General features: G+C 42.3%; 1 protein-coding gene across 6 annotated transcripts in view; it reads left to right on the top strand.

Moving 5' to 3' along the window:
- The window catches only part of LOC5521826 (titin), a 171,210-nt gene that overhangs the window by 3,679 nt on the left and 140,292 nt on the right, over positions 1 to 27,239 (top strand). For all 6 annotated transcript variants that reach the window (XM_048723309.1, XM_048723312.1, XM_048723310.1 and 3 more), the window contains exons 7-48: positions 337 to 741; positions 1,323 to 1,445; positions 1,974 to 2,165; positions 2,238 to 2,349; positions 2,690 to 2,937; positions 3,009 to 3,131; positions 3,550 to 3,741; positions 4,168 to 4,518; positions 4,789 to 4,911; positions 9,515 to 9,703; positions 14,163 to 14,378; positions 14,960 to 15,097; positions 15,474 to 15,593; positions 16,068 to 16,259; positions 16,551 to 16,811; positions 17,083 to 17,376; positions 17,560 to 17,733; positions 17,978 to 18,157; positions 18,774 to 18,896; positions 19,254 to 19,445; positions 19,903 to 20,067; positions 20,357 to 20,518; positions 20,597 to 20,719; positions 21,152 to 21,343; positions 21,561 to 21,884; positions 22,146 to 22,334; positions 22,437 to 22,703; positions 22,777 to 22,978; positions 23,052 to 23,226; positions 23,306 to 23,618; positions 23,742 to 24,264; positions 24,388 to 24,932; positions 24,996 to 25,093; positions 25,274 to 25,343; positions 25,420 to 25,509; positions 25,604 to 25,744; positions 25,947 to 25,999; positions 26,124 to 26,371; positions 26,534 to 26,565; positions 26,639 to 26,705; positions 26,780 to 27,064; positions 27,137 to 27,200. In XM_048723309.1, the coding sequence (XP_048579266.1) occupies positions 337 to 741; positions 1,323 to 1,445; positions 1,974 to 2,165; positions 2,238 to 2,349; positions 2,690 to 2,937; positions 3,009 to 3,131; positions 3,550 to 3,741; positions 4,168 to 4,518; positions 4,789 to 4,911; positions 9,515 to 9,703; positions 14,163 to 14,378; positions 14,960 to 15,097; positions 15,474 to 15,593; positions 16,068 to 16,259; positions 16,551 to 16,811; positions 17,083 to 17,376; positions 17,560 to 17,733; positions 17,978 to 18,157; positions 18,774 to 18,896; positions 19,254 to 19,445; positions 19,903 to 20,067; positions 20,357 to 20,518; positions 20,597 to 20,719; positions 21,152 to 21,343; positions 21,561 to 21,884; positions 22,146 to 22,334; positions 22,437 to 22,703; positions 22,777 to 22,978; positions 23,052 to 23,226; positions 23,306 to 23,618; positions 23,742 to 24,264; positions 24,388 to 24,932; positions 24,996 to 25,093; positions 25,274 to 25,343; positions 25,420 to 25,509; positions 25,604 to 25,744; positions 25,947 to 25,999; positions 26,124 to 26,371; positions 26,534 to 26,565; positions 26,639 to 26,705; positions 26,780 to 27,064; positions 27,137 to 27,200 (8,276 nt within the window). The remainder of the gene's footprint in view (positions 1 to 336; positions 742 to 1,322; positions 1,446 to 1,973; positions 2,166 to 2,237; positions 2,350 to 2,689; positions 2,938 to 3,008; positions 3,132 to 3,549; positions 3,742 to 4,167; positions 4,519 to 4,788; positions 4,912 to 9,514; positions 9,704 to 14,162; positions 14,379 to 14,959; positions 15,098 to 15,473; positions 15,594 to 16,067; positions 16,260 to 16,550; positions 16,812 to 17,082; positions 17,377 to 17,559; positions 17,734 to 17,977; positions 18,158 to 18,773; positions 18,897 to 19,253; positions 19,446 to 19,902; positions 20,068 to 20,356; positions 20,519 to 20,596; positions 20,720 to 21,151; positions 21,344 to 21,560; positions 21,885 to 22,145; positions 22,335 to 22,436; positions 22,704 to 22,776; positions 22,979 to 23,051; positions 23,227 to 23,305; positions 23,619 to 23,741; positions 24,265 to 24,387; positions 24,933 to 24,995; positions 25,094 to 25,273; positions 25,344 to 25,419; positions 25,510 to 25,603; positions 25,745 to 25,946; positions 26,000 to 26,123; positions 26,372 to 26,533; positions 26,566 to 26,638; positions 26,706 to 26,779; positions 27,065 to 27,136; positions 27,201 to 27,239) is intronic.

Raw genomic sequence — 27,239 nt, 5'->3', positions numbered from 1 at the left:
GTCATGGGGCACAATGACCAGTGGTTGGAGAATTTTTAAAGTCTTAAAAGCCGAATATTTTCCTAATCTTTCTGTATTGTGCTCCCCCAATATTTCGAGGCGTGCTATGGCACTGTGTATTTACAAGGCCATTCGTACCCTTTGAGGTTTGAACCGTAGAGGGAAGGACAACATTATTGGAGCTTACTCAAATTAATAAAATGTATTTTCTTTATTTTTTTCCAAATTGTTAAAATAACCTGCTGCTGCAAAATGTCTGATATAATTTGGCACCTGCTCTTTTAGTTTTCTTGGCCGTTAATTTTTTCAGTTAACTATAATGCTCTCTTTCTTCAGTTTGCTGAGCGTTTTGCGGATGACGCGGCAGCACTTCTCGCATCACGTGACACCCTGGAAGATGATCTGGACACACGTGCTGAAAGTGACACCATCCCCGACACAGAAAAACTCCTCCGAGACCATGAGGCCAAGCGGGCATACTTGGATGACGTCATCAAGCCGGTAATTCAGCGTGGCCTCGATCTCGTGAACTGGCTGGAGCGCAGTGAGCCCCGAATACCTGCTGGTCTGCGGCACTCAGGCTCGCCGATGTCCCTAGCGACAGAAGAGAAGATTGAGGTAGAAGGCGTGGTCTCTAAGCTGGAGGGTATGCGTGGACACTTAGTTTCCATGTGGGAGAATAGATGGACGGAGCTCATACAAAATCGTGACTTGATCGAGTTTGAGCTTGGCTTCAAAAGGGTATGTTATCAACTGCTCCGAATGGCACTTCCACTACCACCCTAATGGTTCTGTTCGTCAATAATATAGTCTAATAATTTATTATATGCTGGGAAAATGTGACTTCTTGAGGAAGGACCCGTAGAAAAGGGAGTCGGCCATTTTTGTCTGCTTGAATTTTTTTCAAAAGCCTCAATTTTGCACGATTGTTTTTCTCTTTCAGCAAGCTTTGTGGGGGATCGGCCTGCACGTAATTTTTTTTCTATTTTTGTTTTGTTTTTGCTTTTTGCCCCCATCATTCTAAAGGTCCGTCCCTTATTAGATTCGTTGTTAGGCTTGACGAACTTAGCCAATAGCTTCCGTCTCGCAGCGTTTTGCCTCGCGCAGTTTCCCTGTTTTCATTTATTAGCGACTGGATACGTCTATGCCCCTTTAGCCGTATTATGACCCGTGAGCAATACAATATGAACGGTTTATAAACGTGTCGACTTTGGTACAAAACGAATTTACTTAGCCCCACGGCGCCAGCACGTTGCAGGAAATTGACCGTAAGTTGCCGGCACGTTGCAGATTATTAACCGAAGGTTGCCGGTATGTTGCAGGTCATTGACTGGCTGATGGGCACGGGAGAGGCATATCTTAGTTCTTCTAACGATCTCGGTGACTCCGTCAAGAGCTGCGAATTTCACCGTCGCCAGCATGAGGAGTTCGACATCTCTGCGCGGGTGAGTTCGGAAGCAGCATTTAACTCTCACGTTCATGCAAAAAAAAGCTATTACCGTCCATGTTTGCGCGCGAAGCGATCCGACTCTTCTGAAACGTCTTACACCATTTCCACACCCTCTATGTTAATGCGCAACGCGTTTACACACTTGACGATCGCAAGCATGACATCTTACCCGGTTCCCGGGTAAAAAGTAGTGAGACCACGTGCCCTATGCCCCCTTGTTTGGTAGTACATACGGGGACTTGCGCATTTGACGCCCATTGTTTAGCGGTTAATTTATTTGTTCATGCAACCTTTATAAACAATTACAAAAAGTGGCTCAACTATGGTTGACTCCACTATAGTTTCGATAATATTTGGATGGATGGTAGCCGAACATTGAGTTTGTTATTAGCTTGTTTATAGTAGAATTGACCCCTCCTAGGACCATCCCATTAATCCTGTATATCCATGCTGGGTACTAGTGTATTGCCACTTTGTGAGCCTCAATACCTATACTCAATACCCAACTGTGTGGTTCTTACAGGAAGTAATCCAGCTGTTCAGTCGAGTTCGCGATCTCGCGAAACGCATGCTCCAGGAAAATCACTTCGCCAGCCGGAAGCTGCGCGCCCAGAAAGACTATCTAGACAAAGTCTGCCGCAGCTTTGCGTCCCGAATGGAGCGTCGGAAAGACCTCGTGCTTTCTACCCACATGTTTTACCAGAACGCAGCCAAGGTAACCAAGAAAAAGATCGCATAGTATCGTATTGTTTCTACTGCCGATCGACTTATGCCTTTGTTTGATCAGCTTTCTAGTTTTCTTGACGACTTATTGGAACTCCTCTGCTCGGATGCGATCCTGATAGAAGACCAAGAAAGTGCAGAAATGTTACTCAAGACCCTTGAACACAAGGCAGACGGTAAGAATTGTCCAGGAACATTGATGATTATTATGGTTTTATATTATTTCAAGGCTCTCTTAACAGACCACCAACAATTTGGTCTTCAAAACACCAAACAATGCAATATTACAATATTCCATACAACAAACCGAAAAAAAATGACTTCAAGTTGCAGCTTTTTGACGACTACAAGCAAGGTAACAAAACCTTTTCCCCATCCGCCACTATTGGGTGCATTTTCAAGGCGACCAGCTCCAATAACGATCACAAATCTTTATTCCCGAAGTGAGAGCTTTGACTGTAGACAAAATAAGACGTTGTTATGCCTAACAATGATAAACGCATCTATCCATCACAGCCGTGACGCAAGCGTCCGAAGACACGTTACGTGACGCCACGACAGCTATTGAATTGATGAACGCACCAACCACAGACGTCCACGGTGATGTTGTCACCCCAGACTTCAGTCAAGCAATCCATCATGTTCAGATGACGCTGGACGAGTTACAGGGCCGCAAGAAACGTACAGATGAGTTGTGTGACGTGAGGAGGTTAAAACTTCAGCAGTTATTGCAGCTGAGGACTTGTGAGGGTGACGCACAGCAGGTGCGTGACATATTGCGTGACGTGTCACGGTCACTTGGACAGTTCTAAATGATGTTAATATTTTTCTTTAGGCCATTACTTGGCTTGGGCAACTGCGGAACGGAGCCCTGGACACATGTGCAGAAGTGGGCCGGACATCGGACGAAACAGACGCTCTTCAAAAGGAGCACGAGCGAGTGGAGATAACTGCAAAGGTTTATATTGCATTGTCTATAGATTTTGGGTCTGTGTCGTCTGGACGCCTTTTGCCATCTTTTTAGGGGTCTATTGGTGTAGATACGGAAGACTGATTTGACTGGTTTATTTATCGTATTGGAATATTTTAACTGTGGTCTATGTCCAGAGGGTACGTTAAAGCGCGGTCCTATATTCGTAGGGCACTTTAAACTGTTCCTATATTAGCAGAACCTGATTTTGGTCTATATTCACAGGGCACAATTAACCGGGCCTATTTTCCCCTAGTCCCCAGTTTGACTAGGTTCATATTCACAAGGCACGTTTGACTGAGCCTATATTCGCAGGACACGTTTTACTGGGGCCTATATTCGTAGGGGCACGTTTTACTGAGTTCTATATTCGCAGGGCACGTTTGATTTTGGTCTGTGTTTACAGGGTACGTTTGACTACGGCAAGCAACTTTTGCAGACGTCATTGGTCCTCCGTCGCACTTGCCGTTACGATATGGCGCCTAATCAGCGCATGGAAGATCAGTTGAATCAAGTGTGGGACGAGTTCTGTAAAGCTATGGCGGAGCGCGGGGCGCGTCTCGCTGTGGCGCACATGTTCTATCACAGCGCGGAGCAGGTGGGTGCTATAACCTTGACCCGGGGAACTGCAATCTCTGTATATGCGTCTTCATTTTTTGTCTGATTGCTACTACTGAAGTCATTCGTGGTAAAGGAGGAGTGAGTTTGCGATAGAAACGAGTTCAACCGTATATAAGCAATGATATGGTACCGGTGCCCTTTTAGAATTAAACCTGATATTGACTTCAGCGAGGAAAAGTAAGATCTTAGTGATAACAGGAGATTGCGGCTACGATCGCTTGAGGCCTGTTGTTCGTGATATAAAGACCACCAAACGCCTGCATGCAGGAGGTGATAGCGCTTGCTTTACAACGCTAACGGTAATCACGCTATCGAGCACGCTAATCGCACTCCAGTCTCACGCAGTTAAGGATTGCCGTGTCAAGCACGCTGATATCACTCCTTTCCGCCCTCACTTTTGCAGCTGATGCAGAGCCTAGACGACCTCCGTGTGGGCTACTCGTCAGAACGACTCCCGGAGGATCTGTCTCGCGAGGAAGCGCGTGCCTTCCTTGCAGCACACGAGGACACGAGGGAATCCATCAACCGCACCTACACAGAGACCGTTGCTATGGGGAAAGCGTTGATTGACAGACTGGACCTGCCAGCGCCTGGTGAGAGAAGTGAGGTGGGGCTCAAGCCGCTGCATCCCCTAGAGGACTGCGTGGAGGAGTTGGAAGAGGCGCGCCGAGGATTCGAGGAGGCCTGGGACGAGCGCATGCGCACACTGTCAAGCTGGAGGCAGTTTGAGGATTATGCGGATCAGTTTGAGGAGGTAACCTGTGTTGCGTGTCACGTGATACAGGGTCGAACAGCTGATCTTCGAGAGCACGCCGCGAATTAGATTTCCTAAAAAATGAGTCCATTCATACGTTTTCAAGTTTTGTTGCTAACTCTGCAAGGCTAAAATGAATTCTTATTTTGTCAAAATGTCATCTTCAAAATGATTCAGAAAGCACAACTTTGCGCATTCTTCGTTGCTTAGTGTGATTATAGCCAAACAATTGGCGCCAGACGTCAAGCTAAATTTTTTAACTTTTTACAGCTGATGGTGTGGATACGGAACGCACTCGAAGAGAATGCGCAAGACCGCTGGACAGTAGGAGAGAACTATCAGCAGGCCCAGGATCTGTTCCAGGCCTTCACGGATCTTGAGAAGCGAGTCAAGGTATGTAGTACTGGGGGTGTGGGATAGTTAAAGGAGAGGCTGCTTCGGCCACCCAGACTATCCTATGAACAGCTCCCCTGTCTGTACAACTTTTGACTTATACGACATTTCTAATGACGCACAACGTAGCCAAAGAAACACTTCGCTGGGGGTCTGGTTACTTTTTTTGCAGGCGGTGGTTAAGTTGCACGTCATTCGAAAACAAGGCGGCTGTTAGAGGTAGATTTGTAGTGACGGCAAAGGTCGTGAAGGGGGGGGGGGGGGTAAATTGTTATACCAAAGACATAAAGAGTTTATGTCTCTTTTCTCTCCCGCTTTTTTCCGGTTCCGCTTAGCTGCGACACTCTAGATGGGCTCCATGCAATCGCGTAATACACTCACCTTTTCTCGCCAATTCTCTGTGTATTTTGTTAGATATCCCTTCCGCATGTATATCAGATACAAAATGTTTGAATCATAAATTATGTTTTGTTGTGCTTTCCATACTTTCATATACACCAATATTTGTTGTATATTTAGTAGTACAAAAACACTATATACCCCCTATTGCTAAATGCTATAAATCCTCGTTCTTATAGCAAATTTCAAAAGGGGCATACGCGGGACCTGCTGTTTTTTTGGTTTCGATGATAAAAATAACGTCAAATTTATTAATTTTATATTTTATTTAGTTTTTTTTTCACATTAAATAAATATCAAATTAAACGCAAATGGAATTTAACAACGACTTGGTTAAGATGCAAACATACAAAACGCGAGTTTGGCGAGAAAATAATGGTCTTTTGGGTCTAACAATTTTTCCGTCGGTCCGTGCTTCTGTGGATTCTCGCTTCATCCTTATCGTATTTGCAGCCGGGATTTTCTCTGGTGATTATCCGCCTATTGATTACTTTACTGCGTGGTGCTCACCACAGCCTATAGGACGCCTTGCCTTCCTGACCGGTTGATGGTACAATTAACTGCGTAGACAGATCAGTGCGGCAAATTATATCCGAGTGAGCATAATTTTGTGCATGCGCAAAGAATCAATAACGAGAATTCGAGCACTTGTCAATGGAATAGTTTTTTTTTAGAAATTATTTTTCCTTTTTTTTTTTTTTGGGGGGGGGGGGGGGAGGGGGAGAAGAGGGGAGGACATGTGTTTTGTAGCCCTAACTATTTTGTCCGGCATATTGGTACAAAATAATATCAGTCGATGATCGTCGATGCGCTGGCACAGGCGTAGGTCTTTGATTTCTCGTTTACGCGCGTGTCCATTTTCCGGCAACTATACATTATTTAAAGAGTAAAGAAATAATCATTTGGTGTAACGAGGTTGGTGGTTGGTCGAGAGTGTTTACTGTCGGCCGCGCTTGTTTGTTCATTGGGGCGTGGGAAGTCAGTGGAATGCTGTCTGCCATTCATGATGACTGGGACTAATCATTGCTTAGTTGGCATTTCAATACGCATAATAATTAGCCTCGGCGAAGTGCACTAAAGAGATTCACGTCAGGCCCTTCTAGTACCCTTGGAATTTCTGTACTTTGCGTTTTAAGAAAAGCCGTCGACAATTTCTTTGGAAAGGGACGCAGGTAAGCTTTGCTGCTTGCTGTGTAAAGCCATTTAACTGCTGCGAAATCCATTTAAATGCTGCGGATTCGGGAAAGCCATTTAGTAGCTAACACAAATGCGTTAAAAAGCCGCGCTGGCCGTGAAATTTCAAGAGTGTGTTAAACGAGCGACTTGTTACTACGGTCAAGTGCTTAACAGCCGCCACAGACCGATCTGACGGTATTAGCGGGTTCATCCGAGATCCAAACTCACATGAACCGTACAACTGCATTAAATATTGTGTAATGTAATGCCAAATGTAAACTAAAACTTAATATATCGCGATTGTTTGTAGAATTCATAATCGCACCTTAGAATTCGAGGTTATAGTCTCGATACTTTGAGTGATTTTTTATAAACTCTAATCAGTTGCTAAGTTCCCCTTCAATTTATGCGAATATTATATATAATTACCTAAGCTTTTTTATTTTTGTCTGGAAAGTTTTTGTTACATCAAATATGCTGGCTTTTCTTTGTTAAAGAAATAGGATGGTAGATTTTAATTTCTTGAGGAATCCAAAATTTTTATTTCGGTTCGAATTGTTTGCTATTCTTTCATTGCCAACTAATTATTACCGTGTTAATTAAATTGATAAACAGCATTTAGAGATATTGCAGTCTGCGCAGTGAGACAAAGCTAGAGCAATTAGCCATCTTTAATTTGATAAGGGGTTTCAAACGATTCGCAGGGCCGGATCGTAGATTGTATAGGCGGTGATTATTGTTTACAATGAAGTCATGCCTGAAATTCATAAGTGATCCTTGAAATTCTACAGAATAATTCGATTAAAGCATCACTCTTCCTTGCAGCTCCTTGCTGTTTTGTCTAGCAAATCATCTGTTCAACTGACCCAGCTTCTTCTACGCAGCTTCAAATTTAGTGCTTGTAGAATCTACTGAATTTTTGTGCATGTGCAATTTGATTTGCTAAAGTACCAAGGTCGTCAGGTCATACTACTCACAAATTAAACAACTTGCTATTTAGATTCTGTCCCGCGTGTTAAACTCTACATACTTTGATTACTTCGACTAAACTATTCACCCTTCCTTCCGGTCAATCCACAAACTAGCGTTTTCCAAGCTGAACGTGTAATTTCATCAGCGGGACACCAGATGTATAACTTTCCCACCAGCTATCTGAGGCATTCTAATCAGTACATTCGATTAATTGTTGACGTTATATCAGTACTTATCCGTACATAGGATAAGCTTTTACGTGGCATCGGTTGTCGCGTTTAGCATCAAATTTAAAAAGTAAGACCTTTAGAGTGATGGTGTTTTTGAGTTGTCTTTGACAAGCTTGATAACAGTTTATTGACATTTGGTTAAGGAATTTAATTTTTTTAAAGTGCAGTGATCGGCCTTAAAAACCACCAAACATAGCATATGTTTAATGTTTTTAATCCTTAAACATATTCTGCTGTATGTTTATGGCAGCCTATACAACTCTATATGAAGTCCAACCCTCTATCCAACACTCTTTCGTATAACATTCTCTTTCGATATTATTTCATTTCTGTTTTATTTCGTGCTGGATAGTATTGCGTGATTTCGTGTCACGCTGGAGCTGCGTGACTCACAGCTGATAACTGTTTTCTCATACCAAGTCTTTGTCGTTTTGTTTTCCACAGTGTGCCCGCTCTGAGGTAAGCGGGTGCTCGGGTCGGAATGCGGGGTAGTATAGTAAGCAGCCGCTGTGACCCTTGCGCTTGAATGCGGGGGAGTTTTAGCAGTGATGTTTAGAATGAGGCGAGTCACTTGATAACAGAATAAATCTTTGACGAGTTTAAGCTGATGAAGTCTTTCCATGCATTCGCTTTGAATATGGCTCTAGTGAATTCTATAGGCCCATTTATTGATGGTAATGATACGATGATGATTTTATCGGGTTATGTTGTATGTAAATGCGTTAATCTCATACACTCTTTTTTTATAAGAACGTCTAATTTCCAGTTGAGGGTGGGCCGTTCTTATTTTTGGGAATGAATTATTAGGAAGAGAATTACACTAATGATCAATGGCAATGATAACGTTGTTACTATGAGCCCAATTTGATTCTGCATTTAGAACGCATCAGGAGTAAAAAATATTTTTTTCTGCTATCTGAGCCTCGGCATGTTCTCAGCATGTTCTTAAAATTTGGTGAAATCTAAGGCTGGACGTTCTTATAAAAAAGGTTCTTATAAAAAAGGTTCTTATAAAAAAGGTTCTTATAAAAAAGAGAGTTTATTCACCATTTTGTTGGTCTTCAAGGGTATAACGATTATGTCATCCAGAGGAGTCGGGATAAGTTTGCAAAAATACCTTGTTAGAGTTCTGTAGTTTGTACAAGTGTTAATGCAGAGATATCTATGATATCACGATATGCAAACGGATCATAACACCAATATTAATTAAAGATATCAATATAACGGGGGTAGTGCTGATAATGATGATGTTGGTGATACCATAATTATAGTGAGATGTAATGTTTGTTTGATGGTCAAGGTATGATAAGGAGAGCGAACATACAATTTCAGTGCCATTGTAAGATAAGTTTAAGGCGCTTTTTAACAAACCCCTAAAATGTGTTTTTTTTGCAGAGCCCTTGTAAGATAAGTTTAACGTGCTTTTTAACAAACCCCTAAAATGTGTTTTTTTTCAGTGCCATTGTAAGATAAGTTTAAGGCGCTTTTTAACAAACCCCTAAAATGTTATTTTTTTCAGAGTCCTTGTAAGATAAGTTTAACGTGCTTTTTAACAAACCCCAAAAACGTTTTATTTTTTTTTCAGAGCCCCCTCCCCTTTGCATGTCACCAATCGTCGAAGAGTCCCCCTTTATCCCCCCCCCCCCTTTAGGCTATGAGCACTACCTTATATAGTCAACCGCTCTTGTAGCTTGTTTTGATGATAATAAAGATCAATGACGTCAATAATGATTAGAAATGATAACGACGAAAATTCGACGACGAATAATACTACTAACGATGATGAATAGAAGAATTAATGATACCCTTGCTGATTCTCATTCCAGGAAAAAGAATCTGAGATCCAGTGCATACTTGATGTCGCTCAGATACAGCAACCTACTCATGGCAACCAGGTAGCAACTTCCACTATGTCGGGCTCCCTGTGGGACGCGTGGACTGCGCTCCAGTCTCAGCTGGAGGATCGGCGCACACTCCTCAACACTTCAATGGATTTTCACCGCGGGGCTGAGCAGGTAAGCGATTCGATTGGCTAAATGTCAGTTGATTGACATTTTATCAGGACTTCGTTTTTTTATAAATAGATTAATATAGGTTGGATTTAACCCGAATGGAGAGCCGATAATTATCACTAAAATTTTACCAATAAAATAAAATAAAATAGAACAAAATTCCTGTTGACAAAGCAAATGGATAAAATAATCTCATTATCTCCAGGCGGGTGAATAAGAGAGATACTAGATTGCTTGATAGCCAACGTGTAGCCGCTGACTCGCGAAATATCCTCTCGTTCGCGAGTCAATTTCTGGAGTAAGCCGTGGTCCACGGATAACACATGACACAGGCCCTTTAAAGTCGAATCAAATAAAAACGTTTTTTATTTTATTTTTTAACGGGGAGTTATTTAAGCTGATAATCGATGATGGTTCGCTGTGTATATATATTCCCGCAGCTTTTATGCTATCGATTGAAAGCATTATTTACCAATCGCGAAGACAGATTTGATATCGAATAAGAAACCATAAATAGTCGATATTTGGTTTCGATCCGCTCAGTGGTAGCAGAAGACCTCAGCCCAGATGTTAAACCAAATACGCCTTAGATGCACACCCAAGTATTTAGAATAATAATAAAACTTCCTAAGGCGAGTAAGCCTAAATTTTGTTATTGCCTAATAAGGCTTTGGATATAATTAACGAATATAAGAATCTGCGTTTGGCTTTTGAAAAATATCACTTGACGTCGTCATTGCGGTACTAACAGAGACGTTTTACAGCCTCTTAGTCGGCTTTATTTCATGACCCTGCCTTGTGTTGTTTCACAGCGTCTACTAGGCTATTTATCTAAAACCCGGCGTTGTGTTTTAATAGGCATTTTCATAGAATCTCGTGCACTGTTATAGGGTAATATCACTTGATAAGAACCACCTATGCAAACTTAGATAATTCATATCGCTGTCGATATGTCATTTGGGATGGGGATGTAATAGAAACGGAGGAATCGTCGGAAACTCAGAATTTTTTTTCTGTCTTACCGCTAAAACCCTGTTTTTTTGTGGATGGCGGTAGCCAATTTCGTGACGTGGTGCTCGTGTTGCTCGCTTGTATCTTAGACGGAATGCACGTCACTTGATTTTAAGAGCCGTTGCTGTTCTATTGTGACAGTGCGTATCTATACATAGCGCTTATTAGTTACACACCCTTGCGGGACCGCAGCAGGGCCGTGACCTGGGAAAGAAAGGTTCTCTCCTTCTGAATTCCCCGTTAAAACTGTTGTTTGCTGCATACAGCTGTCCTTTTTAGATATTGCTGCACACATGTGTATGGCATTATAAAAGAACGACGTATTTCTGGTAGCAATGCACGAATACTCCTATTTCAAAAAAAGAGATATCTCTCTTTTTAATATTTCTTATGAAATTTTAGACTTGGAATTGAGATAATTTTAATTGCAATGCCTCTGCTATTACGACAGTTGTTTTCTAGTTGCATCAATACTTATTGGTTTAGGTCATATAACGCAACGTTTTCGAAATTCTATAGCACTCTACAGTAACCCATCGTAATTAAAGGTCCCCGGCTAATCTCATGGTCTTCGTGCTCTAAATAACTGCGCCCAGGAAAAAAAATATTACTGTGTTTTCGTGCACATTGCTGGCACATTGCTAGCCTTGGTAAGCTTCTCTTGACTGTAGGGGAAGATCTTAGTGGAATATCCATCGTTAGGTTTTCGATTAGGTCACCAAGATGCGCGGTTGACCTCTCGAGTTTGTTATACAGACAGGAATGTGGACTATGTGAAGTAGCGAGGCAGTAAGGTCATGCCAACTTGCGATCGCCCGTAACCCAATCTACGTTCGCATCACTTACTGCCCGGACTAAACCTTTCTGAGAACTGGCCGTAGCTAAGTCTTCAGCAGCCCTCTTTTGGCCTGTTGTACACAGTATCCTAGAGCTCGGCGAACCAGTCATTTCACTTAAAGGAAGCGTGTTACTTGTGGAGCTGGCTCGACGCAGCGTTACAGGTATCGTGAAGAGCGGAATGAATAGGAATAGCGCACGGATCTGTCCTTTGTGTTACGCTATAGGAACGGCGTGGAATATGTCGCGCGCGCTAGCTCGACAATCGGACACATCCCTATGCTGACTATATATTCCTAAAGGGTATACCCCAGGCATGGGGCAGGAATAGGTGAAATAAGAAATCTGTTTAGGTTTTTACAGCTGTTCCACTGGATGGTCAGGAAGCCCAGCCATATATTTCGCCCGTAATAAGCCGTAGACTTAAATTGAAGAGGCCTCCGCGATGTTTATAATACACGTATTGGATCTTTCACTAATATTGTTTTAATAGTAATCGCCAGCCAAGAGCAGATTTAGCACACGCTTCCAACCTTGTTTCGCTGATGTTTGATTTCCATTAACAAATCACTGTTAAATTTTCTGCTTTTGAAAAAACAGACTCTCGAAAAATGACAAGAATCCATTCCGCCTGTAATATCGAACTGAACTCTAATTCTGCGTTTAGGTTTTTATTCTAAGTTGGTTCGTGCCTGCCAGCGCTTCATGTTTTCATATGGATGATTGAAGTCCTTTATCAGAAATCAAGAGCCGTTTAAATCCCTACGGCCTAACTTGTAATTAAATTTGGAAGAGGACGTTATGTCATTTTTAGTCGACCTGAATCTAAACATGGGCCTCGTTTTGTAGTATACTGTGATGTATCATGTCTGCTCTTGTGTGGTTCTGTGGATGTTTTTGTGTGAATAATCGTGGAATGGGTGAACAGCAGGCCGGTTGTGTGACTAGCACAGCAGGGAATTCTGACCTTTCTGCGGGAAGAATGATACTAGTGGTAGAGAATCTGTTTTATTGGTTTATTATTCTGCCCTTAACTTGCTTTAAGAATTATCACCCCTGAGAGTAATGTTTGAATGCCCTTGAGAAAAAGGTCTAAATTCAATCTTGTTTTTTACATTGCGCCTCAATTACCAGGTTTAGCCGTACTGCAAGTATTCAGGCATATTGATATTATTGCCGCGAAACGCTAAAGTCTAAATACTTGAGATTATTTGCTTTCTATTTGAGTATCTATTGTAGCTACGAGTTTAAAGGTCTCGGAATATATCCAAATGTGTCTATCAAAGGAGATTTACGATCGAGTTTCACTACGCAATACATTTTATCATCGTTTAGCTTCCCTTACATGCATCGCTTTGTGTCTGTGTTCGTTTAAAGTTCTTTTAGCGATAAACGCGATTCTCCGTCCCTAGTCTATGTCCCAAAGAGCTCGCTAAGCTACCAAAGAGCTCACTTAGCCACCATAGGAAACCCTTAATTGTCATCTAGTTTGGTTTGATTTGATTTTTTTAGACGATTACAATTGTCAATGTATGTGATATGATATTATCTGTTTTTGTACGTGCACTTTGTTTTATTTTATACTGCTATAGCTAAAGCCTAATGTTCTTTTAACATAGCGACTACCTACGCGAATAAGCTAGTCGTTCTATCCCCTCAATAAGCTGCTTCACACTCAGTATAGAAGCCATGGTGGAGTGCGGTTGTTATGTCAGATATCACCGATATTAGCGACAGTTCGTGTATCAACTTCCTTTGATTTACACTACAGTACACTAGTTATTGCGATCTAACTAAATATTCTGAGCACCTAAAAAGTGAAACCTATTTTTTTTCCTATTTTTTGTTTGTTTAAATCTACATTATTTTATCTATTGCAAAGGTTCTGGTGAAATGTATGTCTTGAGGTCTTGCCAAGTGATAGCTACCCTTTTTTACCACACGTCCGCTTTTCCTTCTTTACTAATAATAGCAATAGAACTAAACGTTTTCTTGATATTCATTATTGAAAGTATTTTCCGGCGGTTAGTTAATCCATCGGAGATCTGTATTTGAAAACATGGTAAGAAACCGAAACTTTCCCTAACGGATCCTCGGACCTGAAACGATCCCCAGGAGTCATCGTAATGAACCCCTATGGAAATTCGGGAAAGTGGAAGGATTGAATTGCAAGACTCTCCTGGCGATTGTTTCGGTTCGGAAGATAATTTCATGTTCTGTAAAGATCCGTCATCAAAGTCTGAGGGCAAAGGTTACTAATAGCAACGTGTCTATCAACATGCCATTCCCTGCTACCACACCCAATTCTTAGTGCCCGGTAAAGAAAAGAAAAGATCCTGGAATTTTGTTGATTTGTACCATATGTATAAGTTAATGTATCTCTCGGCTACAGCTTCGTTCTCTCATCACGATTCATTGTTGGCTTTTCACTGGTTTAGGCAAATGACCAGCTTTACCATGTTTTCAAATCCAACGTACTTATGTTCTACTTGTCAGGCATTTTCCTTTCCTAGACCCCTACCCCACCACTATCTGTCCTCCCAAAACACCCAAGATTGGCTATTCAATACATACAGATTGCATAAGAGCCTGCATCCGTGGGTTGTTCTTTCAGTTTAACGACCAGCTTGACCATGCTCAAGATGAGCTCACTCGCGCACTTCTAGCGGAAGACATCTCTTCAGCGCCGTCAGTTCTTGAGCAGCACCAAGAGCTTCGCAAGAGTGTGCTGGAAGTCTCGATGCAGACTTTAGCTAAGGGACAGGCGCTGCTGGACCGTTTACGACAGGCCAGCACTCACGCAGACATAAACAACAGGCATGCGACTAAGGTATGTAGGCGTGGTGATAAGAACGACCACGATGAAGATGATGATGGATAATGATGATGATGACATTAATGTTAATTAAACGCGATTACAATGATGTTCATGTGATCATATGAGATTTGTGGTAATGATAATGATGATAGCGGTTGATAGTGATAGTGATGCTGATAGGAGGTAGTAATGGTTGCGGCTTGGTTAATGCTCCCGCTAGTGATGGTGGTGATGATAATGGATAATAATGATGATGCTAATGATAATTTAATGGGCTTTATGGTAAGCCTAAAGCTGTCGCTTGTGCTGAAGATGATCATGGTGATGATAATATGATAATGACTAGTGACGATTATGATAATGATTGACGATGTTGATTATGAATAGAGTGACGATGTTGATTATGACGAGAACTATCGGGATAATTAATATTTACCATTTTTTACCATTTTTATGGCGCTTCTTTATTGTAGATTGACGGTGATAACGATAGTTGTCGTGGTAGCGACTACGACAATGATGTGAATGAGAGTGATAATGGTGATTACAGAAGTGGTGATTGTAGTCTTCACTCGTTCATTATTATTTTTCAGGCCGCCTGTTACAGCATCGAGCGCATACTCGAGGCATTGCACCTGCGCAGACGTCACCTTGACGACTTGTGGAAAGCTCGCAAAAAGACACTCGAGCAGTGTATCAAAAAATGTAAAATAGAAGAGGAAGCACGAAAGGTATTTCTCTCCGTATCCATCCTTCGACTCTTTTTAATTTCATTGATTTCGGGTTCCTTGCTATACTTTTTTTTAAATAAAAAAAAAACATCAGCTTTTTATAGCCATGAGACTGAGGTAGTACAAAGATTGTTCGAGAAATCTTATGATTCGCATCCTTTGGTATAAAGATTCTCGTACCTCCAGTGGCATTTCCAGGAAGTTTTCACCTTTAATCCTGCCACCATAATTTTGAAAATGTATGGAAGCTTTTTTATTATTATGTATCTTTTTTTTACGTCAAGAGATCCAAAGATCTCTTTCATCAAGGCAGTTCTGTGAAAATCCTAGCCTTGCCGCAAATACTTGTCTAACCAACAAATATCATCATTTACAGATAAGCAAATGGATAAAATACGAGGCCGAAGACTACCTAGGTTACAGAGACTGTGGCGATTCAGTAGCGTCAACACAAGTTTTACTGGATGAACAGACACAATTTGAGCAAACTGCCAGGGTAAGGAACTCTTCTGCTATTATGCAGAAAAACTCAGAAATATTATGCAAAAAAAAACTCAGGACTATTAGGCAGAAACACTCAGAGCTATTCTAAAGAGACACAAAATATGCAGAGCTTCAGAGCTTATAGCTAGTATGCGAGAACTCAGAACTTTTATGCTAGAACTCATTGATGATTCATGGCTCATCATGACTCATCCCCTCTTGCATAGGCATATGGATACCACAACCTCCGCCTCGAGGCGAGGGCTTCCCTGCCCCATAGGATAAACTTGTTTCCAAGGGACCTTGCATAAACAGGGGTCCAATGCAATCTAAAAAAACTGATGTTCGATATTTGTCTTTCAAAATGGGAATAAGTTTAAATGAGGGAGTTGAAATGATCTAGTTTCCGTGAAAAGTCGAGGAAGAATCAGGAAATTTGAATCCATCTAACACATTTTACACAATTTCAATTTACTTATTGTCATAGGATCGCGAGGAGACGGTGGAACGCCTGGCCCGAGAGACAGAGAAACTTGCACATGGCAACTACCAACATCTGGAAGAGACAGTCGCTCTTGTGAGCCAGTTACAGCTCGACACCCGCGAGCTGATGAGCAGACTGGATGAGCGAAGACGGCTACTTACCAAGACGCTCGCCTTCTACAAGAGCGGTTATAAGGTAAGTGTTACAGGGGTTGTAGTCTTTAGAGGCTTTCAGATCAAAAGGTGTCTTTTTTAGCATTTTTGTTTACATGACTTCCTTTTCAATAATTGTAATATGGTTAGTTGCCTAGAAAATGCTTGCGCTTTTAGCTATGACGTTTTCTTAGTGTTATTGCTAACCATGTTCAAAATATTTGCACCTATTTATAAAGGGATGCAATTTTCTTAAGTAAAGTCTTCGTGCCATACCTTAAGGGTATTTCTTGTTATTTCTCCTCTTCTTACGGGCCACTCTAATGTTTTTAAGGCTATCCAAAAGCTGGATGAGATCGAGCAGCTCCTCCCTGAGGAACACCTGACGGTAGAGGAGCAGCGTGAGCTTCTATCTGCCATCAGTGAAGCGTCCGCGTCACAGCTAAGGGAAGGCCGCCTTTTATCTGAGCGGCTAGCAGCTGAACCAAAGCAACAGCCCGTCGTTGTAAAGATGTACGAGCAGCTACAAGCAAAAAGTAAAGCGCTCGTCGAAGAGACGCAGGTCTCTCCGGAAGCTGACTCTGAAGTTGAACAAGTATGTGCTGTAAAGTTTTGTTTTTTGCTTTGATTACCATCTTTAAGAGCAGTAGGTCAGTTCTATTCAGTCCACATGCACACCCGTATGAGCCATACAATTCTGGACTTGTTCGGGCAAGTAGGGTATTCGACCTTGTTGTTCTTGAATCATTACCTAGATTAAATTTCTCTAGTTTACTCCGCTTCAAACAAGATTAAAATAGAAGAGAGGCAGGGAAAAGATAAATTGTCTGAGCAAGAAGATAATTATTTATTGCTGTATTTTGAAGATCCACGGTTGGATCAAGTTCGCGGCCGAGGGCTTTATGGACGCCAACTCAGAAATGGGCAGCAACATCACCGCCGCCCAAGACTTCATCACACAACATGAAGATTTGCACAGAGAGGTGAAAGAGATGGAGGGGCAAATTGCGCGCGTCTCTGAACCCTCCAAATCCCGCAGCAAAGCAGACGTAGATCGTACAAAGGATCTCCAGGCTTCATGGTCCGCTCTGACTGGTAGACTCGACTACCGTCTGCACCTGGGCAAAATTTACTACGACTTCCACAAACAAAGACAAATGGTATGTTGGACAAATGTATTCTAGAGCTGATACCACTATTCACCATTCATCTACAAACCAATTTATGTCGGGTTGCGAGTAAATGATATAATGCAACAACAGATTACAGAATTTTTGTTTTTCTATACTGTTAAGTACCCTTTTTCCATTTATTTATCTGATGCTAATGTGCTGCTTTTTCAGTTATGGAGCAAACTCGACGAACTCGAGTCGCAGCTCACAAGCGATGAGCCGAAAGAGAACGTGGATGCTTCCGCTGTGGTGTACACGCGACAGAGACAGATCCGGGAAACAATCATCACCTCATCTGACAGACTACAAAAAGACGCACATACAATCATGGAACAATTGCAACAGGTTTGAACTCTCATTGGCTTAGGAAAAAAACATCTGATCTTCTTTGTACCTAAAATCACTACATTTCATTTAAGAATCTTGCGTGCCCACTATTAGAGTGATAGCACATAATCCCACTCTCCAAATGGTGGGATATGCATAACACAGCTTAGGGGTTTGCATTCGCCGGCGAGAATACAAGGCTGTTATATACAAATATGACTTACGATTGAATCACTTCTTAATGCTTTGTTCTTGCCCCTAGGAACCCAAGGACAGCACTCTGAATCGGGAGTCCGCGGGCCGAACAATCCACACAATTCTAATCGAGCTTCAGGAGAGACTGGGCAGCCTGGATCAGCTATGGAAGATTCGAGACGTTCAGCTCAAGAGACACCGGCAGCTCAGCACCGAGTTCGTGCAGTTCGAGCGGGACACCAGAGAGGTAATCTACATTTCTATATAATAAACAGGGGCGGATCCAGGAGTTTAAAAATGGGGGGCCGAAGCAAAAATGTTTAAAAAAAGGGGGGACCGGACTTATTGTTCTTTCGTATATTTCCTTATATTTCTTGTTACTTTTAAACCAAATGTCTGAAAATAGGGGGGGGGGGGGGGGGGTGGGGACGGCCCAACCCCCTAGATCCGCCCCTGATTACTTCGTTTTCTAACTTCAAGTTTACGTTTAGAGTTTAAAACTATTTATGAAACTGACTCTTTTCTCATGGCATCGGCCTATCAATTAAGGATCAGTTCGAGCTACGCGTTTAGGAGGTCATCTACGTTATTAAGTTCCTTTACGCTTATTTTGTCAATTTCTTTCACAAATTCTGAGCCTGCCTCATGACAAGCCGGCAATCCCATAATCTCAGGCTTTAGACATGTTTAAGTTTATCGTCATTGTTGCCAATATGTAAGAGTTTACTGCATCAGTCATGTTTTTAGTTTACTGCACCAGTCTATGATGCGTCTCAGTTGTGGTTATATAAGTATTGTTCAAATCGGTATTGGCATCTCATAGATACCGCATTAACAATTGTTGTGTTACCCTTATGTTATAGGTGATCACTTGGATCGAGGAACAGAGCGAACAGTTTTTCCCGGTGATGGTGAACTACAACTCTCTCCCGGCTGACCCACGTGACATCGAAGAGAAGCTTAAGAAGTTCAGGGAAGCCGCAGAGGTTAGTGTTTAATCTAAAGATAAGAGACTCTTCGCCCAATGGAGTGACAGACCTTTGTGCAGATAGTTGGTTTTAATCATTTATCGTCTGACCCGGAAAATAACTTCATAAGATACGCTGTAGTTCTCATATGCTTTTGGTTTTCAGCATATACGTTGTTCAACACCATTTTTGCTTTTCCACGCCACGTTGCATAGTTGGTTTCAGACAATTATTGTTTAACACGGGAAACAATTGCGGCCTAAGGCTTCACAGGATTGGCTGGATTACCTAATTGTTCTATTGTATTCCCGTTCTGTTATTTTGTTTCCCATTGTTTTGTCTGTGATACATCAATCCAATCCAATCTTCTGATAGCGAACCGATGAGGACGTGCAGCGACACCTACGCGCCGCAGAAAAGCTCGCAGATGAAGATCAGAGCTACCGAGCTGCCATTACCGTGGTAACCGACGAGTTGAAGATAGCGTACCAACGCTTCAAGACGCTCATGACAGACTATGAGGTGTTGCTTGCCATGTGCGCCACATTTTTCTCTAGCGTCGACAAGGTGAGCATGTTCCCTGGTTTCAGAATACAGTATCATATAGTTTTTTCTTCTTGCTCCCAGGAGTAAGGAAGCCCGGATGACCCAGTGTGTTAGCGCGTCTGCGTATGGGGCCTCTCACCTCAGCTAAAAAGGGTTCGATTCCCGGTCAAGACATGGATGGTATTTTTTTTTATGTTTCTCGGCCCTGGATTTGACTTGTTGAACGTATGTCAGTTTACTAGAAGCTGGTGTTCCTCAGCTCCAAAATGGAGCATACTTTTAAGTATTAAAATACTTACGTAATGGAATTTTTAAATGTGAAGTAACACACTTTTATGGCTTTCTAATAAATAGACCACTGAACGTTAAAACCTTTATAAAGCTCTAAGACAATGCAACTGCCTACAATGCACATTCTTAGCTCGAAAGGAAATGATGGAGGAAGTATCGCTCAGTGACGTTGGTATTTTGTTTACAGTTTCTGCAAATGGTTGACCACATGATGGCAGTGTTCCGTAGCGGGCAGGTCGCGCCAGACCTACACAGAGCTCAACTCATGCTGCAAGACCATCTCGCAAACTTCAGGACAGTATCTGAGATGCACACATACGTTGTGAACAACGGCAGAGATATTCTTGCTAAGGTGGGTAACACCTAGATGTTCAAGGAAGTTTCTTATTGAAGTGACATTATCTGATTTGTTGTGCTGGTAACTTAAGTCTTCCATCCGCCCATTTTTTTAAAGTATGATTTGAGTTTTTGTTTAATCAAGAGTATATTAGAGTTTTATAACAGTATAAAATAGAAGGAAAAGATCGTGCTATCTGGGACTCAACGTCTTTATCCAGTTTGATCTTGTTTATGATATCTTGCTCCTTTACCTTAAATGCTCACTGAACCCTTGATCACAGCCTTGTTTGCACGTATTTAAGGTGGCTGGATCAGAAGCTGTCTCAGTGTCCCGCGATGAGATCAAGCGCTTTTTAGAGGAGACGGATGGACGAAAGGAGGAGTGGACGAGCTTGTGGGACTATCACAAGAGCAAACTAGAGGATAGCATCATGATTTGCGAGTTCGAACAAGACATAAGCAAGGTATTTCAAATATCTTATACTTATTCCAAATGATTGCAACGCGCCGCAATGTGTAACTGTCTAATTTGTGTTGTATAGGTCAATCTGTTGATCGAGCAGAACAATCGCGATCTTATCGCATTAAATCAGAAGTTTGGTGTTAATCTTTTGGACTCCGTTACGCTACTTCAGGAATCTGACGCTTTCTTAGAATCTGTCAAGGTAAGAGTTTCATTTAGACCACTTGACTCACTGTAGTAATGAGTCAATCTTGGGTACATCAGAATCACTGCTCCGTGGTATCGAGTTACTCCTAAAGGATTCCACCCAAGTTACACAGAGTCAACAGTGCCGAGAACAAGACCGTACTTAACATCGCGCCTTGACAGTGCATTTTTTCCCGAAGAGGAGGGGGCTTTTTGGAAAGAGGGTCCTATTAGAGAGGGGGCTTATTCCAGACACTAGGTACTTTGGCCCCTCCAAAAGTGTCAGATGATGTAAACTAGTATGTATTGCGCTCGTTTTGGGACTCTCGTGCGCTATCGAGACACTCATGAATCACTCTAAATCACTCTTCCGTTGGGTTGTTCTGGTGATTGATAATGATGCTGTATTGCTATGGATATAATAGCAATGTTTGTATTGCTTGTTTAGCCTACCGATCGTGAGGTCCTCCGACTAGTGAACGAGTGCGACAGACTAAGCAAGGCAAATCATCCAGACGCACCCACTGTACAGCGACAGATAGCAAGCATGGAAACAAGGTGGAAACGCTTCCTGAGCCTAATGGAGGAACATCGCACCATGCTTGAAGCCTCCATCGAGTTTTATCAACTATACGAACAGGTGCACATATTTTATGTAACTGTATGGTTCCTGTTTTTGGAGGATCGATTGCCTCATAGCTTGTCCTCTTAGAGACTACCTATGTACTCTTCCAAGTTTCTTTTTATCCAACCCATTAGCCAGGTAACCGATCATATTTAATAGGGTGTGTTACATCGGAATAAGCGCCTAGTCTTTAGCTTGTTTTGATACTAAAATGATTTCTTATATTCACTAGGCTGCTACGTGGATGAGTGACAGCGAACATTTCCTGAACTCGACTAAAGAAGAAGCCCAAAAATGTCGCTCAGAAGAAGAAGTCATTGACTTGCTAGACCTTCTTGAAGGCTTCATCAAACCTGGGCTGACAAAACAAGAGACAAGGCTTAAGAAGATTGGGGAACTCTCATCCAAGCTCGTGACAGCCATGCCTAGAAAGAAAGCCAAAGAACTTGTGAGCAAGCAGCGACAGATCTCGACCAAGTTTGAATTGATGGACAATGATTTGTACAGACTGGCAGAAAAGCTGCGAGAGAGAAAACGACTTGGGCTGCCGGAACAGGTAACTCAATTCACACCATTTGAAAGATAGACATGCTTTACTTCGCTTCACTATATATCAGCGCTCTAAGTGTTTTACATAAATATCAAATAAATGAGCAAGTAAAGCTATATTTAAATGAATTAATTCCTTGAAAACTGCTTTTGCTATTTTTGCTTATTAAGGATAAAAATACGCTAACTAATAATAATTGTTCCGATTTCTTAGAGATTTTAGGTGCCGTATAAATGTCTATGTGTTTCTGTATATGACTTGTTCCAGGAGGAAGTAATTCCGAGCAGCCTCGCAGAGTATGAAGCACAGCTTGAGGATACTCCTGAGGCAGCCATCGAAGAAGAGACAAGACCGATTACCACAACCCTGACCACCTTCCTGGACGGCGTCCTCGGGCGCAAGCGGCGAGGAGATGCTGAAGCCTTTACCGAAGCTGGCGCAGGGAAGAGACCACAGGTATATTAAACGGACTCGTTTCATCTTATGATTAAATAACAGCAGATAATATGAAATATGTGTTGTGAAACAACTGTATTGACGGAAGACCATTGTATGTAGGTCATGGTCAGTATTAAACCTGGACAGCCACTAAGGGCAGATGCAGAGGCCAAAATTGAACCAATTATAAAATCCGAGATTAAGGGTTGGTTCGAAGACGGAAAAGTTGTGGACAGACCTGCTGGCCTGGAAGACATTAGACTACATATCAACGAGGATGTACAGCGAGAGCCGGGGGAGGCTGCACTTGCTCCCTGGGGGGTCGAGGTGGTCAAACGGGATGTCAGTGTGTCCAAGCTAGGGCCATACACTCGCAAGGACATAGAGGTAAGAATTGGATATGTGAATGTCCTGTACATATTATGATAAGCCTAGGAAGACTTATCGTTTGTTCTTTCAGGTGGAGACAGATATGTCTGTGCATACAGGTCCATCGGGTTTGGTGGAAGATCCTGACAGCCCCTCTTTTACACGTAAGAGGACGTGGAAGACGACTACACGCGAGACGACCACGAGTGTACAGCAAGAAACAAGGACAGAAGTCGAGATGCTTTCTGCCCAGAAACCCGACGCTGCATCTAATATTATCATTTACGATCAGGGTAAATAAGAAATAACGTTCATAAAGTAGTACGAATGATTCTTATTTTTGTTTTAAATTCTTCTTGTCGTTAGATCGCCCGAGTGAACCTCTTGAGGTACATGTATTATCACGTGTTGAGCTGCGGACAGGACCGGACGGACAGAGGCCCAGGATAGAGGAGATTGCCACCTCTGACGATGACATGAGAGTGGCAAATGAGCAGATTTGTCGAAGGATCGAGGATTCATTACAGCCTGCCTCCAGAGTGTAAGAGACAACCACAAAAATCATTTTCACAAATAAATATTTAAAATAATAAACTTTTTTTCTTAACGCCCTGTTTCAGACCCCATGAGCCAACAGAAATAGTTATACCGCAGTTTGCTGGACAGGCCCATGTGTTTTCTGTTCCCGATGATGCATATGAGAAACCAGTCTCAGTGGGCTCAACTGCTGAGATTGTACCTAAACGTGAACAAATGGCCCCCGTTGAGTTCAAGATCGATAGACCATATGGCCAGACCACCGTCACTGAGGTACAACGGGAGGTTATACAACCAACAGTCGGTACAACTGCTGAAATCACGCCTAGTAGGGAAGGCATGGCTCCAGTGGAATTCAAGATCGACAGACCATATGGCCAGACCACCGTCACTGAAGTACAACGAGAGGTTATACAACCAACAGTCGGTACAACTGCTGAAATCACGCCTAGTAGGGAAGGCATGGCTCCAGTGGAATTCAAGATCGACAGACCATATGGCCAGACCACCGTAACTGAAGTACAACGAGAACAAATACAGCCAACAGTCGGTACAACTGCTGAAATCACGCCTAGTAGGGAAGGCATGGCTCCAGTGGAATTCAAGATCGACAGGCCATATGGTGAGACCACCGTCACTGAGGTACAACGGGAGGTTATACAACCAACAGTCGGTACAACTGCTGAAATCACGCCTAGTAGGGAAGGCATGGCTCCAGTGGAATTCAAGATCGACAGACCATATGGCCAGACCACCGTCACTGAAGTACAACGGGAGGTTATACAGCCAACAGTCGGTACAACTGCTGAAATCACGCCTAGTAGGGAAGGCATGGCTCCAGTGGAATTCAAGATCGATAGACCATATGGCCAGACCACCGTCACTGAAGTACAACGAGAACAAATACAGCCAACAGTCGGTACAACTGCTGAAATAACGCCTAGTAGGGAAGGCATGGCTCCAGTGGATTTCAAGATCGACAGACCATATGGCCAGACCACCGTCACTGAAGTACAACGAGAACAAATACAGCCAACAGTCGGTACAACTGCTGAAATCACGCCCAGTAGGGAAGGCATGGCTCCAGTGGAATTCAAGATCGACAGGCCATATGGTGAGACCACCGTCACTCAGGTACAACGGGAGGTTATACAACCAACAGTTGGTACAACTGCTGAAATCCCGCCTAGTAGGGAAGGCATGGCTCCAGTGGAATTCAAGATCGACAGACCATATGGCCAGACCACCGTCACTGAAGTACAACGAGAACAAATACAGCCAACAGTCGGTACAACTGCTGAAATCACGCCTAGTAGGGAAGGCATGGCTCCAGTGGAATTCAAGATCGATAGACCATATGGCCAGACCACCGTCACTGAAGTACAACGAGAACAAATACAGCCAACAGTCGGTACAACTGCTGAAATCACGCCCAGTAGGGAAGGCATGGCTCCAGTGGAATTCAAGATCGACAGACCATATGGCCAGACCACCGTCACTGAAGTACAACGAGAACAAATACAGCCAACAGTCGGTACAACTGCTGAAATCACGCCCAGTAGGGAATGCATGGCTCCAGTGGAATTCAAAGTGGACGGACCAGTGACAGAGACACCTCAAACCTTCGCTTTACGGAGACTGGAAGAACTGACGAGGATGTTGATCGAGAGCGAGGAAAGTTATGCAGCAGATCTTCAGTCTATTGTAGAGGTTAGTCTTATTTTTTTTCCATTTAGCTTTTCACTTAATAATATTGTAACGGCTTCGTTTCAGAGTTACATGAATGAGATGGAAAATGCCCCACGTGATATAGCTGAAAACAAGGAGACCATCTTTATCAACATTGAGGATCTGTACTTCTTCCATAAAGTGTAAGCTCTCACGTCTGTAATTTTACTGTCTAGATGAGAACTATAACTTTGCGATTTTTTTTATTATTCTTATTATAATTTTAACATGATTATTACAAAAATAAAGTGCAAGAATATTACATAAATATTATACTGAAATTACAGAAATATTAGACTTAACGATAATGTGTATTTTTCCAGGGTCATGCTTGAAGAGTTACAGCAGCTGAAAGACACTCCATCGCTTATTGGCAAACCTTTTGTATCGAGGGTAAGTCTATAAACGAAAAGTAGTAAATATTTGCTTTGTTACCATGGTGTAATTTACGCAAAATTTGCCTTTTTAGGAGCCGACTCTTTACAAGTACGTAGATTTCTGCGATGCCAAGGAGGACTCCGAGCTGGTCCTTGCCTCGAGCTCTTCACAGTTCTTTGAGGTATGTGCATCACGTTCAAGATTAACCTCGTCTAAGCTCATGTAATGGTTGTCCTGTGTTTGTTCAAATGATTCTCATAGCGTCTGTCCTCTAGTTCTGTCAGAAACGTCACAATGCCCGTCCTCTGACCACCCTGATGCAGAGACCTTTAGAGAGACTTTTCGAATACAAGCAGTTTATGACGGAGATGTTGACGGCTGCACAGGAGGCAGACGTTGACACAACCCACATCCAGGTATCAAAATAATAAAGAACATATTACTTTTTGTACATTCGGACTAGAATATATTATGTGAATATGCTAAGCAGAATATCACATAATGAGGGACGTGAAACAGTTAATTCATTACTGATATCATGTATTGCAAATTTGCAATGGCCAAGTATTGGAACCCTTTCTTGAGGTACTGATTCCTTGTTTTATTCAACCTATCCAGGAAGCTAGGGATGTGCTCGAGCGACTTTGTGACGAAATCCATCGACAGACTGAGTAAGTCTAGAATATTCACAACTATGACTAGCGTTTTATTTTATTCTTTATTTGAGGTTTATACTTTGCTGATTCCCCGTTTTGTATCACGCCTAGATTAAAAGATCTTGCTATTCCTTTTCAGGATGCAGATCACTGTCGGAGGAGGGCCAGGTGGAATAGAGATGTGTGTGGCCATCCAAGACTTCGAGGACGAGTTCGGGGACTTCTCTCTCAAGAAGAAGGAGAGTGTGATTGTTCTGGACAAAATATCCCGTCCTGGAATGTACAAGGTAGTGCGGCTGCGCTCAGATGGGTCCCGCGGTGATGAGATGTGGGTACCGCCCAACGTGCTGCAGAAGAAGAGATCAACTGCTGAGATCATGATGGGAGGTATGTGTCCTCTTATGGGTCTTCTTGTACCTTTCACGGTTACTTAACAAGTTATGAGAGTCATATAAAATATTGGTTATTAGGTATAAGTTTGATTTTGATATCTGAATATTAGAGTTAGAAAATATATTTTAGTTATATGTTTTTTCTTCTGATATCCAGGTTATAAGACTGAAGTTAGAGAAGCACCACAGGTAACTCAATCATAATCTGTCCTCTTAATTTTTTCCCCAGTAGCTAAACGCCTCAAAATTTGATATATTTTAGGAACCAATGGTCTACGAAGCTTCAATTAACATCCAAGAAACACTACCAACAGACAAACACCACCCAGGTATTATTTAGTATTACTTAAAGCTGTCAAGTTGTATTAGAGCCAAGATTCGAATTTGACTTCTTATGTTGTAGATATACAACCACCATTCTTTCAAAAACCTTTGAAAGACAAAGAGGTAAAGGAGGGCAAACCTTTCAAGCTCGATGTTAAGATCACGGCCTTGCCTGAGGCTAATGTGAAATGGCTGAAGGACGGAGAACCCCTCAAACCCGGTGACCATTTTAAAACAGAGAGACACGGGGACACATATTTCCTCATTATACCCGAGGCCGATGTCGAGGACGAGGGAAGATACAGATGCGAAGCTGTCAACAATGCCGGACGAGCTTCTACTGAAGCCGACATTCTTGTCGAATGTAAGTGGATGTTTGATGACACACGAGGATGGGTCAGTTTATTTATTTCGTGTTTTTGTGGGTTTTTCACAGCTGCTGATGAAGGAAGTGAACCTGAAGATGAGCCCCAACAAATGGAACAGAGCACGAAAACGATGTAAGATTTTTTCAAAAGCTTGTAGCAAAGATATATTGA

The sequence above is a fragment of the Nematostella vectensis genome, chromosome 2 (genome assembly GCF_932526225.1).
Source record: "Nematostella vectensis chromosome 2, jaNemVect1.1, whole genome shotgun sequence".
NCBI classification, from domain to species: domain Eukaryota; kingdom Metazoa; phylum Cnidaria; class Anthozoa; order Actiniaria; family Edwardsiidae; genus Nematostella; species Nematostella vectensis.
Note: the sequence above shows the minus strand (reverse complement) of the source record. Positions and strands in the feature narration are given on the sequence as shown.